The sequence below is a fragment of the Schistocerca piceifrons genome, chromosome 5 (assembly GCF_021461385.2).
Source record: "Schistocerca piceifrons isolate TAMUIC-IGC-003096 chromosome 5, iqSchPice1.1, whole genome shotgun sequence".
In the NCBI taxonomy this organism is placed as follows: Eukaryota; Metazoa; Arthropoda; class Insecta; order Orthoptera; family Acrididae; genus Schistocerca; species Schistocerca piceifrons.
The window spans coordinates 26,948,036-26,964,165 of NC_060142.1; the positions used below are offsets into that span (position 1 = coordinate 26,948,036).

Sequence of the window (16,130 nt, forward strand, 5' to 3'; positions counted from 1 at the left end):
TTGGTGATATAATGTAACTGGATAGATAAAAAATCTGCTCACCAAACAGGGGCAGAACATGCACATAAAAGAAGGTTATAATTATTCAAGCTTTCAGAGCCAGTGGCTCCTTGTTCCAGTTGAAGGGTTGAGGGGGAAGAAAGAGGGTCTGAAGGAAAAGGACTGGAGGGATGTAGGAAAAGGGGTAGATTTTGGAAAAGTCATCCAGAACTGTGACAAAGGGAGACTAATGAATGGGATGAGATGGAAATACTGAATGTTTGGGACTGCACCGGATGATATTTGAAACCCTGAGAGCTCAAAGGTGGAACACAGGGTAATATGCAAGACAGAGATTACTGTTAAAACATTGTGTATGAGTTAATAAGAGTGAAAGGCTAAGTGCATTGCAGGTAACAGAGGTGGAGGGGAATGGTGGAAAATAGGCAGTTAAGAAAATGAAAGATGTAGAAAACTAAAACAGAATGAAGAAATGCCAAGGTGGCAGAAATCAATGTAAATTAATGTCAGTTGGATGGGGAGAACAAAGGACATGTTGTAGCACTAATTCCCACCTGCTGAGTTCTGAGAATTGGTGTCTGGGGGAAGAACCCAGATTGCACTTGATGAAACAGGCATGACCGTCATGTTGTAAAGAATGCTCTGCAACAGGATACTGTAAGTTGACAGTACAAACCCTCTGCCTATGCCCATATATAACAGTTGGTATATAATGTGTATATGTCTTCCACATGTCATATACCAGCTGTTATGTAAACACTCTTCAGCCTTTTATATCAGCATGACAACCACCAGATTATCAGTTAGGGTGAATGGGCAAAGGCAGAGGGTGTGTATTGGCAACACAAAATATCCTATTGTGGCAACACAAAATATCCTGTTGCAGAGCATGCTCTATAATATGACAGTCATGACCTCAGTGCCTGTTTCAATACATGTACCTTCTGGATTCTTCCCCAGACACCAATTTCTCAGAACTCAGCAGGTAGGAACTAGTGCTACAACATGTCCTTGGTCCTTGCCACCCATCTGGCATTAATTTATGTTAATTTCATCTGTCTCAGATTTTCTTCACAGTAACTACTGCTTCATTCACTCCAATTTAGTTTTCTACGTTTTTCATTTTCTTAGCTGCCTATTTTTCGCTGTCCCCCTCTCCCCTCCCTTATGTACCTTGCACTTAAGTTTTCACTCTTATTAACTTGTACATGATGTTTTAACAGTAATCTCTGTCTTGCATGTTACCTTGTCATCCATCTTTAAGCTCTCAACTCTTCAAATCTTGTCCACTGCAATCCCAAGCAATCAGTATTTCCTTATCATCCCGTCCATTAGTCTCCCCTGTCCCATGATTCTGGGTGACTTTTCCTTCACCCCCTCTTGCTTCCCCTTCAACCCTTCTGCCAGAGGAAGAAACCACTGGGTCCAAAAGCTTGCCTAATTACAATCATCTTTTATGTGTATGTCTGCTGCTGCTTGGTGAGTAGGTTTTTTATGTATCCAGTTACATTATATTAATAAGTAAGGAGATACTTGAACATAATAAACAGTGTCCACGAATTTATGAAAAAGGAATGCAAAATTGTGAAAGATCAAATCACAGATGTAACAGGTCATATTGAATTATTAGAACAGAACAATGAGAATAGGGACACTATTTGTTCACATGAGATGATTACTGGGTTGGAGGAAAGGGTACAGGTATTGGAAGATGTAAAATTTCAAAAGAAAGCAAAATGTTTGAGCAGCATCAAATTTTCCAGGAAAGAGGCTATCCAGCAGGACAATGAGTTTAAATAGTTATTTATTTCAAGTTTCTGCTACCAGTCACTTTTTATTTTATGCTTAATCTAACATAATGCAACGCATTTCGAACATGTTCTGTTCATCTTCAGGTGTTTACACATACAAAACAAACATAGACACATAGAGAAAAGTTACTTAAAAATAAACAGTCTTAAACTAGATTAACCTAGAACACTTCGTCCATTATTTTTTACTGTAGCTACTGGTGTGGCATTTGGGCCACTACCACTGCCCCCCCCCCCCCCCCCCCCCTTCTGCAGTGTATGGCTAGAAATCGAAATCAGTGATGTCTTCTGCTGGTTTTATTCTTTGTGGTTGACTATGTATATCACAGCAATTTCATTATCTTGCTGCTTCACTTGCATCGCTGGTGCATGGTGTAATGGTGCAGCTGTTGATTGACATTATACTATTGCACATTATATTTTGTCACTGATTGCCAACATAATTCACTGCACAAATTGCTTTCTATGTCATACACACAACTCAAGATGGCAAGTCCGCTGTAAATGAAAGTTCAGCTGAAAATCATTTTTACTGTCAGAAACAAAAATCACGAAGTGTAAATTTATCTCCATGATGCTCTCTTGCTTACTAATCGAAGCTGTGATGATAGGCACTGTTCTTCTTTCAATAGTCTTTATTTCCTTTGTCATACCAGGTAAGAGGCCCAGATTGCTGAGTAGTATTCAGGTACCATTTGAACAAAGGTATTGTAACCTACCTCTATTAGGTATGAAGATTCTTCCAATAAATCTCAGTTTGACAACTGGTTTTCTTATGATTCGTTTTCTGTTGTCATTTCACTTTAAATCAAACCAAATGCCTGTTGTTGTTGTTGTTTTATTAATGTTTTCAGAGTGAAGACTGGTTTGATGCAGTTCTTCACACTAGTCTATCCTGTGCAACTGCAACCTACATCCATCCAACTCTGGTTACTGTATACATTATTTGCTCTCCCTCCACAATTTTAAATCCACCCTCCCCTCTTCACTCCACTGGCAAATTTATTCCTAAAGATGTATCCTATCAACTGGTCCCTTCTCTATTTCAAGTCGTCATACATTTTATCTTTCCTCATTTCGATACACTAATATTCATTAGTTACTCAATGTATCCATCTAATCTTTGGCATTCTTCTACAGCACTACATTTCAAATGCTTGTATTCTTTTCTTGTCTGAATTGCCTGTTATCCATGTTTCACATCTGTACATCTGTACTCCATACAAATACATTGAGAAAACACTTCCTAACATTTAAATTTATATTAGATGTTCACAAGTTCCTCTTTTTCAAAAATGCTTTCCTTGCTATAATCGGTCTGTATTTTATATCCCCACTAATTCAGCCAGCTGTTTTCCTGCCCAAATAGCTGAACTCACCTATCACTTTTAGGGTCTCATTTCCTGATGTAATCCCCTCTGTACTGCCTGATTTAATTTAACTATATTCCATTACCCTTGGTTACTTTTGTTCATGTTTTTCTTATAACTCCTCTTCAACACACTATCTGTTCTGTTCAGCTCCTCTTCCAAGTCCAAAAAAATAAAAAAAAGAAAAGAACAAAACAGTGAAGAAATACAAAAAGAGAAAAATCATCAGCAAAATTCAAAAAAAAAAAAAAAAAAAAAAAAAACAAAAACATCAAAAGAAAACAATACAAAAAAAAAAAAAAGAAGAAAAAAAACAAAAAGAAAAAACAAAAAACTCAGAAAAAAATTCAACACTATATCAGATTTACAATACTCTAGCCACCTATCTATGCTGATACTCTCTTCAAGATCATCATGCAGAACAAAGCCACAAACTATACTTCCCTCCAGCTCACTTCTCTCACAGCCCAAACTTCCCATTAATGATCTTTCCAGTGACCTTTCAGTAATCACATAATTACACAATAATGGGTCTTTCTGCCTATATATGCACAGTACTTCACAGCTGTTTATGTTAAGGGTCAACTGCCAATCCCTACACCAAGCACTGCTCTTCCACAATTCTTCTTACATTTCACTACATTTTTTTAGCATTGTGAGTTCTCTATACACATCACAGTAAGCCACATGGAACTTTTGATGTCATCTACAAGGTTATTTAAATGTGCTGTGAACAGTAAGACTCCTATGACCCTTTCTTGGGATACACCCGAAGTTACTTTTGCTTATAGAGATTACTCTCTATTAAGAATAACATACTATGATCTATTTGCTAGAAAACCTGAAGAGAAACTTCTAAAGAAATAGTTGTCTCTACATAATAGGTATACAACAAGGTGTACAGTTGTAGACAATAGTCAGTGGACAAGCCTGCTTGGACTCTGAAACTGACAGTGGCTAAGAGACTTGTGGATGTTCAGGTGCTACACAATTCACTTATGTACAATTTTCTCAAGAGCTTTGGAGAAACTTGTTAAAAGGAAAATCAGGCAGTGTGTTGGAATTCTTTTTGTTTCTGTATTATGTTCACTAGGGGCCTACCTGACAGACGATATTGATAGAAACATCAGACAGATGCTGTCTATAATAAAAAGTTGTCTGATAAAAGTTGCAGAAATAAATGTTCCATCAGATCTCAATAAGATTCTAATGTTGTACATAGATTGGTAGCTTGCTTTAAATGTCCACAAAAATGTCCACAAATGTAAAATAGTACACTTCATAAAAAACTTAATATCTTATGACTAAAATGTCAGTGATTTACAATCCCAATCAAACAAGTCACACAAATACCTCAGTGCATAATTTTGTAGGGATATAAAATGGAATCATCACACGGCTCAGTTGTGGGTAAAGCAGGTGGCACACCGTGGTTCACTGATGGGGTACTGGTGAAATGCAATCAACCCACAAAGGAGATTGCTTACAAAACACTTCTGTGACTGATCTTAAAATATAGTTGAATTGTGTGAGACTCATACCAAATAGGAGTAACAGGGGATATTCAATGTAAACAAAGGAGAACAGCATAAATGGTCACATGTATATGCTGAAAAATCTGAATTGGCAGACACTTGAAGATATACACAATTATCTCATGAAAGCCTAGTCTGAAGTTTCAAAAACCAGTATTACTTGAGGGATCAGAGGCATTTTTCAACCCCCTGCATATAGTGATTGTAGGGACCATGAAAACAAATGCATTTAAGTAGTCATTCTTCTTGCACTTAGTATTATTGGAACAGGAACAAAATCCTACAATATGAAGCCATGCTAAGTCCACTCTGCCATGCACCTCACAGTGTTTTCCAAATATGTATGTAGCTACTTTCTCAGTTCTTTTTAAGAATGTGGAAATTATGGAGATTGGTCTCTAAATATAGCTCACTTGCTTATCTAACTCTAAATGGGTGTTACTGCTGCTTATTTCAGTCTATCATGAAATATACCATGATTTTAAAGGGGGTGAGGGTGGCACTATTGAGTCAGCTTGAGAGTTTAGAACTTTGAAATGCTGTAATGGCCATAAGAGTTACTACTTTTCAGTGACCTTTCAAACACATGATTTGGCATAGCTGATGTCTCGTGGTAAAGTATGCAATGACTGTCTAAGTAGGGTAAATTTCTTAGCCCTGTGTTTTCAGCTACTGTTGGAAGAATCATTGAATCTCGGTAGACAATAGTTTGAATTTAATTATGTGTTTTGCTGCTTCTGTCATCAGAGAGTTGAATATCACTTGCTTACCAAATTCATTCAATTCATACTTAATAATACAACCAAACTGACTTTGCTGTTCCTTGGGATTTTAAGCATACTGTTGACAGTACATAGTTTGTAACTTTTTGGTCACAGATTAAAGACTTTTCAAAGCTGCTTTAAGTGCCCCATAAATGTCCAGTCAGAACTCTGTGTTACATAAAACTATCTCTTCATAACACGAAATATTTTGATCCCAGTTCTTTGGTACCCTTTCTCCCAGCATGCACTATTCTTAGAATATTTTTAGAAAAGAATCAATTTTTTTCATCCGTTGTGTCCTTGGTAAATTTCTTCCTGAAACTCTCACTGAGTCAACAGTTATGAGCAACCCATGTGTTTCAACAGAAAGAGCTTCCTCTCCCTATGGCTCTGACACTGCACAATGTTTTATGCATGTGACATTTGTTTTTCAGAATCTCGCAGAGCTGTCAAGAGACGGAAACAACAACGTGGAAAAATTTAGATTTCAGATGATGGACTTTGATTAAAAAATGTTGCGTGATTTATTTGTACTTGTATTTTCTGAGAGAGAAAAAAGGAGTTGTATATGCTTCAACTGATTGTTTTAAGATTTAATAAAAACATCTGGAATATAACATTTAATTCATTCACTAATTCAATGAACACACATCCCTTTCTATAGCCCTTCCCAGGACGTTTCTATTATTGACTGCAGCAGACAGTTACATTATTAAATATCACTTACACATGGAAACAGGATAATATTTTTTTACATCAACAAAGAAACACTGAATTTTACACTTTTCACAAAAAATCTACCACAATCCATTTAAGAAAGCATAATCTCTGGAGAAATTTATTCAGGAGGTGGGGTAAGACTCTAAAATTGCTGTTTTAGTTTCATTATATAAATGAGTTAGTTGGGTCTGAGACCTCATCATGCCATGAGAAATAAATTTTGTAGGTCACACAAAAACTTATAATGCTCCACAGAACTGATGGTTATCTGCTCATTATACAAATAAAAACTCTGTACTACAGGTTCCAGGGAGATTTTGGGGGGGAGGGGGGTTGGTGGCAAATGCCTTTCTTAACATCCCTTCCTCCCTTGTGGACACCTATGGCTGAATAACCACAATGGAGGTTTATCAGTGGAGAGACCAGACTAATCAATGGTTCTCAAAGAGGGGCAGTAGCTTTTTCAGTAGTTGCAGGGGCAACAGTCTGGTCTTGTAACATTAGCCGACATGACCTTGCCAAGCTGGTAATGTGATTAGCTGAAAGCAAGGGGAAACTACAGTTCTTTTCCTGATGGTATGTAGCTATACTGGATGGTTAAAGGATGATGGTATCTTCTTTGGTAGATTATTCTGGAGGTGTAATAGCCCCCCCCCTTCCCCCACCAATTTGGATCTGCAGGCAGAGACTAATTGGGAAGATGTAATCATCAAGAAAAACAAAACTGGAATTCTATGCATTGAAGGATGGAGTATTAAGATTTCTTAATAGAGTAGGTAGATTGGAGAATTTTTTTTTAAAAAAGGAAATGGATAGGTTTAAGTTAGATTTAGTGGGAAGTGTGCAGTGCATCGGGAGGAATAACAGGAGATAGGGTTAATGCAGGAATTTGTCTAATAATGAATAAGAAAATAGGAATGTGCATAAGATACTATGAATAGCATAGTGAAAACTGTATCATACCCAAGATATACAGAAAGCCATCATCCACCACAGTCGTACAAGTTTATATTGAAAGAATCTGTGAGGAGATAAAATAAATTATTCAGACAGCTTGGGGAGATGAAAATTTCATTGTGATAGTGGACTGGAATTTGACAGTAGGAAAAGGAAGAGAAGGAAAAATAGTGGGAGAACATGGACTGGAGGAAAGGAATGAAAGAAGAAGCCACCTAGTTCAATTTTGCACAGAGCATAATTTAATCATTGCTACAACTTTGTTTGAGAACCACGATAGAAAGTTTTATACTTGGAAGAGATCCAGAGATATTGAATGGTATAATATTGATTATATGATGGTAAGAAAGAGATTTCAAAACCAGATCTATACCTGTAAGATGTTTCCAGGGACAGATGTGGACTCTTACCATAATTTACATTAAAATTGAAGAGACTGCAAAAAGATAGGAAATTAAGATGGGACCTGGATACATAGATAGAATGAGAGTTTGTCAAAAGTTACAGAGGAATAGGCAGTTATTAGATATGAAGTAGTGAAGACAGCAGAAAATAAAATAGGTAAAAAGACAAAGCCTAGTAGAAATCCATGGATAAAACATAAGATACTGAACTGACAAAAGAATAAAATATAAAAATGCAGTAAAGGAAGCTAGTGAACGGGAATACACATGTAAAAAAAATTAGATTCATAGAAACTGCAAAATAGCTAAGCAGGAATGGCTAGAGAACTGATACAAATGAGCTAGAAGAAAGATGAATTCCACCTATAGGAAAACAAAAGAGACTTTTGGAGAAAAGAGAAGCACTTGTATGAATATCGAGAACTCAAATAATAAACCAATACTAAGTAAAGAAGGGGAGCTAAAAAGCATAAGGAAAATGTAGAAGAGGTATACAAAAGAATGAATTTGAAGGCAATATTATGGAAAGCTGTAGAAGGGCACAATTAAAAGACACTTACATAAAGCTTTAGGTCACAGCCTTCATCAGCAAAAGACAAACACACGCCATTCATACACACAAGCAAACACATCTCATGCACATGACTGTCGACTCTGGCAGCTCAGACCAGAATGCTAATTTCTAAGTCAAGTCACCTTAGCAGACAAGATGAAAGAAGACACAATGATCACTTAACCCTTTTGTGGCTGATGGGGGCACATAATCCTCACTAAAGTAATACACAGTTTTGAGCATTGGGGCATTTATGTCTCATATCTGTCCAACACTAACATGTAGTGAAGTGCTTACTGAACTTGGATAAAAATGCTACAGACTACAGGTTGGATATGTAGAAGGCGGTGAGCAACCAATTGGACCTGTTTGTGTTTACAGGTAGGGCAGTGCATCTATTTCATGAAACTTAGATGAAATCCCCATTTTTTCTATTCCAATCTGTCTAAAGTGGAAGTAGAGTTACTAAGGCATACTAGAACCAGTATGAAATGATCATTTCATTCAGTCACGTGATCAGGCCCAGTGGACCATGCACCACCACAGTTAAAGCTCTCCATCTGTCTCTGTCTTCTGCTATATGTCTCCAGTTTTCCGTGACTCCCCATTGCAACAAGTCTTCTCTTACTCCATCGATCCACCTCATTCTAGGTTTTCCCACTAGTCTGCTGCCTGACAGGATCCAGTTCACTGCAATTTTGGGCCACCTTGTTGCCTCCATGCTAACTACACGTCCAGCCCATTGCAGTCTTTTGCTTCTCATCACTCCCTAGATGTTAGGTACATTGTGTAGCTCTTCTAATTCTGTGTTATCACGACTTCTCCATTCTCCTGTAGTCTGATCTCAAACTGGTCCAAATATTTTCCTGAGGACCTTCATGTCAAATGTAAGCAGACAGCTAACGTCTTGCTTTCAAGTGCTCCAGTTTTGAGAACCATAAAGTACTACTGGCATTATTAATGTCTTATAAAAACACAGTGTTAGTTGTCGAGAGACACTTCTACATTTTAATATAGGGTCTAGAGAGAGCTAGTATCTGTTTCCCACCTGCAGTCATGCTTTTATCTCTGCTTCAATTGATGTTACTTCTATAAAAATTTATCCAAGATGTTTGAACTCTTTCACATGTTTATACATGGTGTTGTTCACAATTAAACCTTGAGAGTTTTGGGTCTTTCTTCCTATGGTCATACATTCAGTCTTCTCAGAGCAAAGTTGTAGACCAATCCTAACTGCCAATAACTCCAAGGTCTGCATACTTCTTTTCAGATCTTCTTGTGTGCATGCTAATAGTGCAAATGATGTTCAACATAATTGTACACGAATTGCTTCATTACATAGAACAAATTTACAAGAGCTTCTGCAGATTTACAACCTCAAGAATTCGCTGCTAGTCTCTTCCAAAGATCCTCTCCTTAGGACTTCAGAGAAGTTTTATTCTCTTGGTGTTCTGACATAACTAATAGTGTTTTCTTCTACATCATACATTATTTTGAAACAACACTAAACATATCAGTAATTCTTCTGGTTTATACATAATTTGTATGTACTGGGCACTCCAAGTTGGGATATCAACAAATTTAGGAAAAGGATCAATTGCTGCTCATCATAAAGATAACCCATTGAGTTACAGAAAGTTACTCTGCCAGAAGCAGAGTTCGTTTTGTTTGCAGATGACACAAGTATTGTAATAAATAGTATGTCAAGTGTAGTTCTAGAAAGATCTGCTAAGGATATTTTCATGAATAGTAATAAATGGTTTAAAGCCAACTCACTGACATTAAACTTTGAAAAGATTCACTATATGCAATTTAGAAACTGTAAGAGGTTTCCACCCAGCATATGCATAAAGTATGAAGAAGAGCAGATAGAAGAGGTTGACAGTCTTAAATTCCTGGGATTACAACTTGATAATAAATTCAGTTGGGAGGAGCACACCACAGAAATGCAGAAATGCCTTAACAAATCTGTATTTTCAATTCGAGTGTTAGCAGACATAGGCAACATAAAAAAGAAAAAGCTTGCATACTTTGCCTACTTTCATTCCATAATGTCATATGGTATAATATTCTGGGGTAGCTCTTCAAGTCAAACAAAAGTTTTCAGAGTCCAAAAGCATATAATACGTATTATTTGTGGAGTAAATTCACAGACGTCCCGAAGAAACCTCTTCAAAGAGCTGTGTATACTAACTACTGCCTCTCAGTATATTTACTCCTTAATGAAATTTGTCCTAAATAATATATCTCTTTTTCCAAGAAACAGCTCAGTTCATACATACAATAGCAGGAACAAAAAAAGATAAGCACAAGGACTTAAAAGCACTTACTTTAGTTCAAAAAGGGGTCCACTACTCAGGAACACTCATCTTCTATAATTTGCCAGCAAACATAAAAAATTTAGTTACAAATAAAGACCAGTTTAAAAGGAGCCTGAAAGACTTACTAGTGGCCAACTCCTTCTACTCCATTGACAAATTTTTTAATAGAAACAAGTGATGTATTGTAGATATTCATACTAATAGTATTGTTATTTCAGCTTTAAAATATTTTTTAAAAAAATGACATGTTCCACATCCATGAGGATCTCCACAGCATGGATCTATGGAATGAAAATCTAATCTAATCTAACAACGAAATGACTGTTACACATTATTGTCATTTGTATGTGGTGGGATGTGTATGCCCCTGAAAACTTCATAGAATGTAGAAAACATTGATGTGTAGTGTATAAACACCATTTGAAATGATACATTGGAAACTTGTGTGGGACAGTTCATGATTTTCATTGTCAAGAAATAAATGTGTTTTGGTACTGATTTGTTATACTTTTCTCCATAATTTCCATCCTGATGAAGTCATTCTAAAATTAAAATTTAATTTTGAAAATCCTACGTGCACATGAAAACAGGGCTCTACTTATGTTTGTGGGACACATGTGTCCCACTTCACCAATATTCAGCATCAGTTAACCTAAAATTGTTTTGTTGTGAAAGTGTATTATATATTATAAAAAGACAGTTTTAACCTTTTTTTTCAAATATCTGCAAAATAAATCTTAACCATGAAAGGGTTAAACTGGAGAAGATTCATGTTATGTACACAGTTAACATTTTGCTCAGGATACATAAAACATCTGCTTACAGCTTGTACAGAAAACAGATGACATTTACATGAGTCAAGGGGCAGGAAAGGAAAACAGTGGTTGAGAAGGGAGAGAGACGGTGTTGTAGCCCATTGCTAATGTTATTCAATCTGTACATTGAGCAAGCAAGTGAAGGAAACAAAAGACAAATATGGATTAGGAATTAAATTTTCAAGAGAAGAAATGTAAACTCTGAGGTTTGCAAATGACATTGTAATTCTGTCAGAGACAGCAAAGAACCTGGACAAGCAGCTGAACAGAATGGACAGTGTCTAGAAAAGAGGATACAAAATGAACATTGACGAAAGCTAAACAAGGACAATGAAATGTAACTGACAGTTGATGCTGAGGGAATTAGATTAAGAAATTAGACACTTAAAGTAATAGATGAGTTTTCTAATTTGAGCAATAATGTAATTGATGATGGCCAAAGCAGAAATGATATAAAATGTAGACTGGAAATGGCAAGAAAAGCATTTCTGATGAAAGAAAATTTGCTAACATAATATAAATGCAAGTGTTAGGAAGTCTTTTCTGAAAACATTTGAATGGAGTGTAGCCTTGTGTGGAAGTTTAATGTTGACAATAAACAGTTTATACAAGAAGAGAATAGAAGCTGTTGAAATTTTGTATTATGCAAGAATGCTTAAGATTAGGTAGGTAGATCGCACAACTAGTGAGGAGGTACTGAATTTGAGGCACAACCTATAGATTGACAGAACACATTCTGAGACATCAAGAGATAACTAATTTATTAACAGATGGAAGAGTGGGGGGGAACACAGTAAAAGAGTTAAGCAAGAAAACTGAGCCACATAAAGTGTCAATTATGTAATTTAATTTGGTGAATGATTCAATCAAATTTTATGTATAGTAGGCAACCATGTTCACTGAATCAGTGGGTTAAAAATAAAATAAAAAAGTTAGAAAAAAAGAACAAGAGAGAGAGAGAGAGAGAGAATGCAAGAGGAACACAAAATTCAATCCAGATGTAATGACAAACACCTAAATTATTGTACTACACGAGTTCCTACAGCACACCATTTCATACAGCAGTACTTCACAAGAAGATGTAATGAGATCAACTGAAGAACAGTTACCTTGGCAATGATGCAGGATGTTACTCAGAATATAATCTACCAAAGTGTAAAGGATGTGTACCCACTCCATGAATGACAATGTTATGGCATCCGTGCTTATATCTGGTGGCGACTTACAGTGGTTCCAGTTGACCTGTTGGTAACTTTTCAGGCCTACCATCCCATTAAAAAAGGTAAAAAAACAGAGGAAAGCCGTGAGAAGAGACTGCAAAATGCAAGGAAACACAAAATTCAACAACTAGCATTGTTAGCTGCAACAGGCAACTCATGTGCTTTGTTGGTGCTGCACAATTTTGTGATTGTGACTGAGGTAAACTCACATTGCAGTGTTTTCTTTGGCACACCATTTTAGAAGTGTTCACAGAATCAACTAAAGGAAAAATTCATACAATATCCACGTTTGTTTATATGTAGAAACTGAGTTAGGAATTTTCCTTTGTGTGGGACTGCTTGTACAAAGTTATGTGCCTTAAAGTTCCAGATTCATATATTTCACTGTTCACATTGCTTCTGTGTAATGTTTACTTGATAGCATCAATACCCATTTATATTCCAATGTATTGCAAAATTTCAAACTTTCACGATAACCACATACAGTTGTCATCAATTGTATGCTTAAAATTAATTGTGTTCATCTAAAACTTCTGAGAGCAGTAGTCCTATCTGGAAATCGCCCTGATTACTGTCAAGCGATTGGCAACTGCTATGAATCAGTGTGTTACAAGAACACCCAAGAGATATGTACTTGTGATATCTGTACCGGAGGTACTTCAAGCACCATCCTCTCCTGTGGATTGCATCTCCTCTGCAGAAAGTACAGTATCTGTCATTACTTGACCACTTGACTGCCAGTGGCATATCAATGATAGATCTGGGCGTCCTGTACAAGGTGGGCAGGGACAAGGGAGGATGCAGGGTGTTGTTCTGATCCCCCTTACCAACAAGTTTGAGGTGTTGTCTTTCACTGAAACTGAAATTGGGGCAGTGGGGTAGGGGTGTATTAATTGTTGGAGTGTTCAAACATAAGGCAAATTATTGAACACCTTAGGGAAATGGTACCAAGGGACAGTAAAGTACACCATGGGCACTCAGTGTGTATGCCTGGGAGGTCTCAGTCAACATGCTGAAGAGGCTATAGCAGCAGCCATTGAGGAAACAGGGTGCAACCAACTACAGATTGTGGTGCACATTGGAACAAATGATGCCTGTCGCCTGGGCTTCAACGTCATACTTGGGTCATTCTGGTGACTGGAATAAAAGGTTGAGAAGACCAACCTTGAGCATGATGTTTCAACGAAGTTCACAATTTGCTGCATTGTTCCCAGAACAGATCATGGCCCTTTGGTTCTGAGTTGAATGTAAGGACTGAACCAGAGACTTTAAAGGTCCTGTGACAAGTTTTATGTTTTGTCACTGTCTCTGTAGAGCTGTACCATGGGAACAAGGAAGGATGCTGTTTGGTGGCCGGTATCCTCTTCCTATAACACAAACTGCATGCATAGATTAACTGGGTTCTTTGTTCATAAGAATGGAAAGTTTACTTCACTCAAGATATTTGTTGTTGTACAAGCTTTTCTGTACAGTCCACGTTAGCCTAATTGCTGGTAAAGTACAAAGTCTGCTAAGTACACTTTTATAGTTGTTATGTGCTACCTGTCTCTGAGTTAGTGGCAGAGATAGCTGCTATTGTGATTCCCACTAGGCACTGGAACTCACTTGGTGCAACATACTCAAACTTACTGGCCCTCCCATCCGCAGCGGCAATGCTAAATACTGGTGGCCGAGAGGTGTTTCCTGCGAGTCTGTTGTTGACCTCTCTTGTCTTTCAACCTCTTTGCAGCAGGGTGTGCTGGCGCCAGCTTATGCTAGAACATTCCTCCTTCTCGAAATTCCGCACTGTTGTTGTGCGTGAGGCTGCAAACGACAATGGGAAGGCAGGCAGGATGCTGTATGTAGAGATGGGCTGAGGGACATGACTGTGGAGGATGGCATACTCCCATCAGTACGCTGCCATCTGCCTTAAGAGGTAATAGGCCACCAGGGCACAAGTCCAAGCCTGAGAGTGTGTACTGGGGCAATTATGGCGACTGTGACAGCGATGGCGGGTCCAGGTCCATGGGGTTGGCGAGCAGGGATGATGGTGGTGAGGGCTCTCCTCCTGGGGTGCCTTGGTGGCACCAGCAGGCAGCTTTGAACACTGTGCAGTCCCATGAAGCCAGGAATCTATGGGAAGAAAAGCAGCACAATCACAGGTCAAATGACGTGCGTGAATTTGGTTCTGGTGGCAGGACTGCCAACCATCGGGACCTGCAGTCAAGTACATATATGAGCCAATTCATTCCTGGATCACACCTCTTTCCCAGTACTCACGGTCACCATAAACCTTGAAAAGAACAAGATCGCATGGGTCAAAGTGATACTTGTGGACCACTGGCAGCGCCAGATGCTGCAGTGTGTGTAGCACGTGTAGCAGTCTTGTCGACTGATCGAGATCCGTGGTTGAATCGAGGTAGGCTACATTGTTTGGACTACAGAGAAGTGTGTGTTAACAAATTGCTCCATGTTTTGGAATGTTTTTGAAACAATTATGATCCACTGATATGTGTGCATAGTGTGTACAAAATGTGGTTGTTATTGTATTTACACTGTAGCAATGAAATGCAAACATTAATAAATTACGTACAAGTAAAAAAGTTGTATGGAGTCATATTATCAGATTTAACCTGTTTCTTGCCCATGTTGTGGTTGATCTGTTTATTCTGATGTGGACCAAATAAGTAGCATAAAATGTGTACTTTATGTATCCACTTTAATAATAAATGCATTATGTCCCTCACACATTCCATAAACAGTCATATAGAACTCTACAGAGAGCCTAAACATTGTTATTGCATACGAAAAATAGCATTTGTTGTCTAATACACAGCTTCGAATTAAGGATTTGTCTGATTCTACGAGTCTTCCTTGACCTATGACTCCATCAATATGGCAGAAATGGCTATTCTATGCGTCTCCAATATGGCGCCTATAATGTCACTACATACTTACGAAAATACGTATAAATAAGACAATAACATCTCCCTCCTAAACTATAAACAAACTAATGGGGTAACTGTGGGTAATTGGGGGATTTTGGGAGGGGACAAGCTAAATATAACAGATAAAAACCACCACGATCCCAAAACACGCACAAGGATGGAAAAAAAAAAAAATTTGCAGACGGGTGGAATTGGATGCTTCCGTTGAGCCTGTTGTGTTAACTATTGAAGTAGTTACTGATTTGCAATGGGGAACTAATTTAGGGTTATCCAGACAATTCCCTAAATTCAAGCCTGATGGAGATGTACATCCGACACATTTCTTGAAAAGCTTTAACCGAGTTTTGCCGAAAAATTGGGAAGATTCTAATACAATTGCATTTGCTGTGGGTTACCTTTTAGGGGAAGCTGGAGAATGGGGGACTGTAAATATTGAGAATTTTTGTTCTTGGGCAAATTTCCAAAAGAAATTTAAAGAGAAGTATTGGTCTGCAAGTGCCCAGGAAAAATTAATATCTGATCTCTGGGACCCAAAATATCACAATAATACTTAGGATGCTATGAGGAACTATTTTGATTAGAATTTAACCTGGGCAAAGTATTTAGATAAGCTGATGGAAGAGGAAGGATTAGTGTGAATTTTAAGGAAATCTTTATGTAGTGGTTGGAAAACAATAAAGGAGTTATTATCTTTTGTTGACGCCCTTGATGCATTAAATAAGGACCGCAATGA

At 37.6% G+C, this 16,130-nt stretch overlaps 1 protein-coding gene across 1 annotated transcript in view; it reads left to right on the forward strand.

Annotated features, from left to right (window-relative positions):
• Nucleotides 1–6,097, forward strand: part of LOC124798129 (trehalase-like) — a 363,441-nt gene extending 357,344 nt beyond the window's left edge. The window contains exon 7 of the mRNA XM_047261387.1: nt 5,915–6,097. Coding sequence (XP_047117343.1) covers nt 5,915–5,964 — 50 coding nt within the window. The 3' untranslated portion in view covers nt 5,965–6,097. The remainder of the gene's footprint in view (nt 1–5,914) is intronic.
• Nucleotides 6,098–16,130: the final 10,033 nt, after the last annotated feature.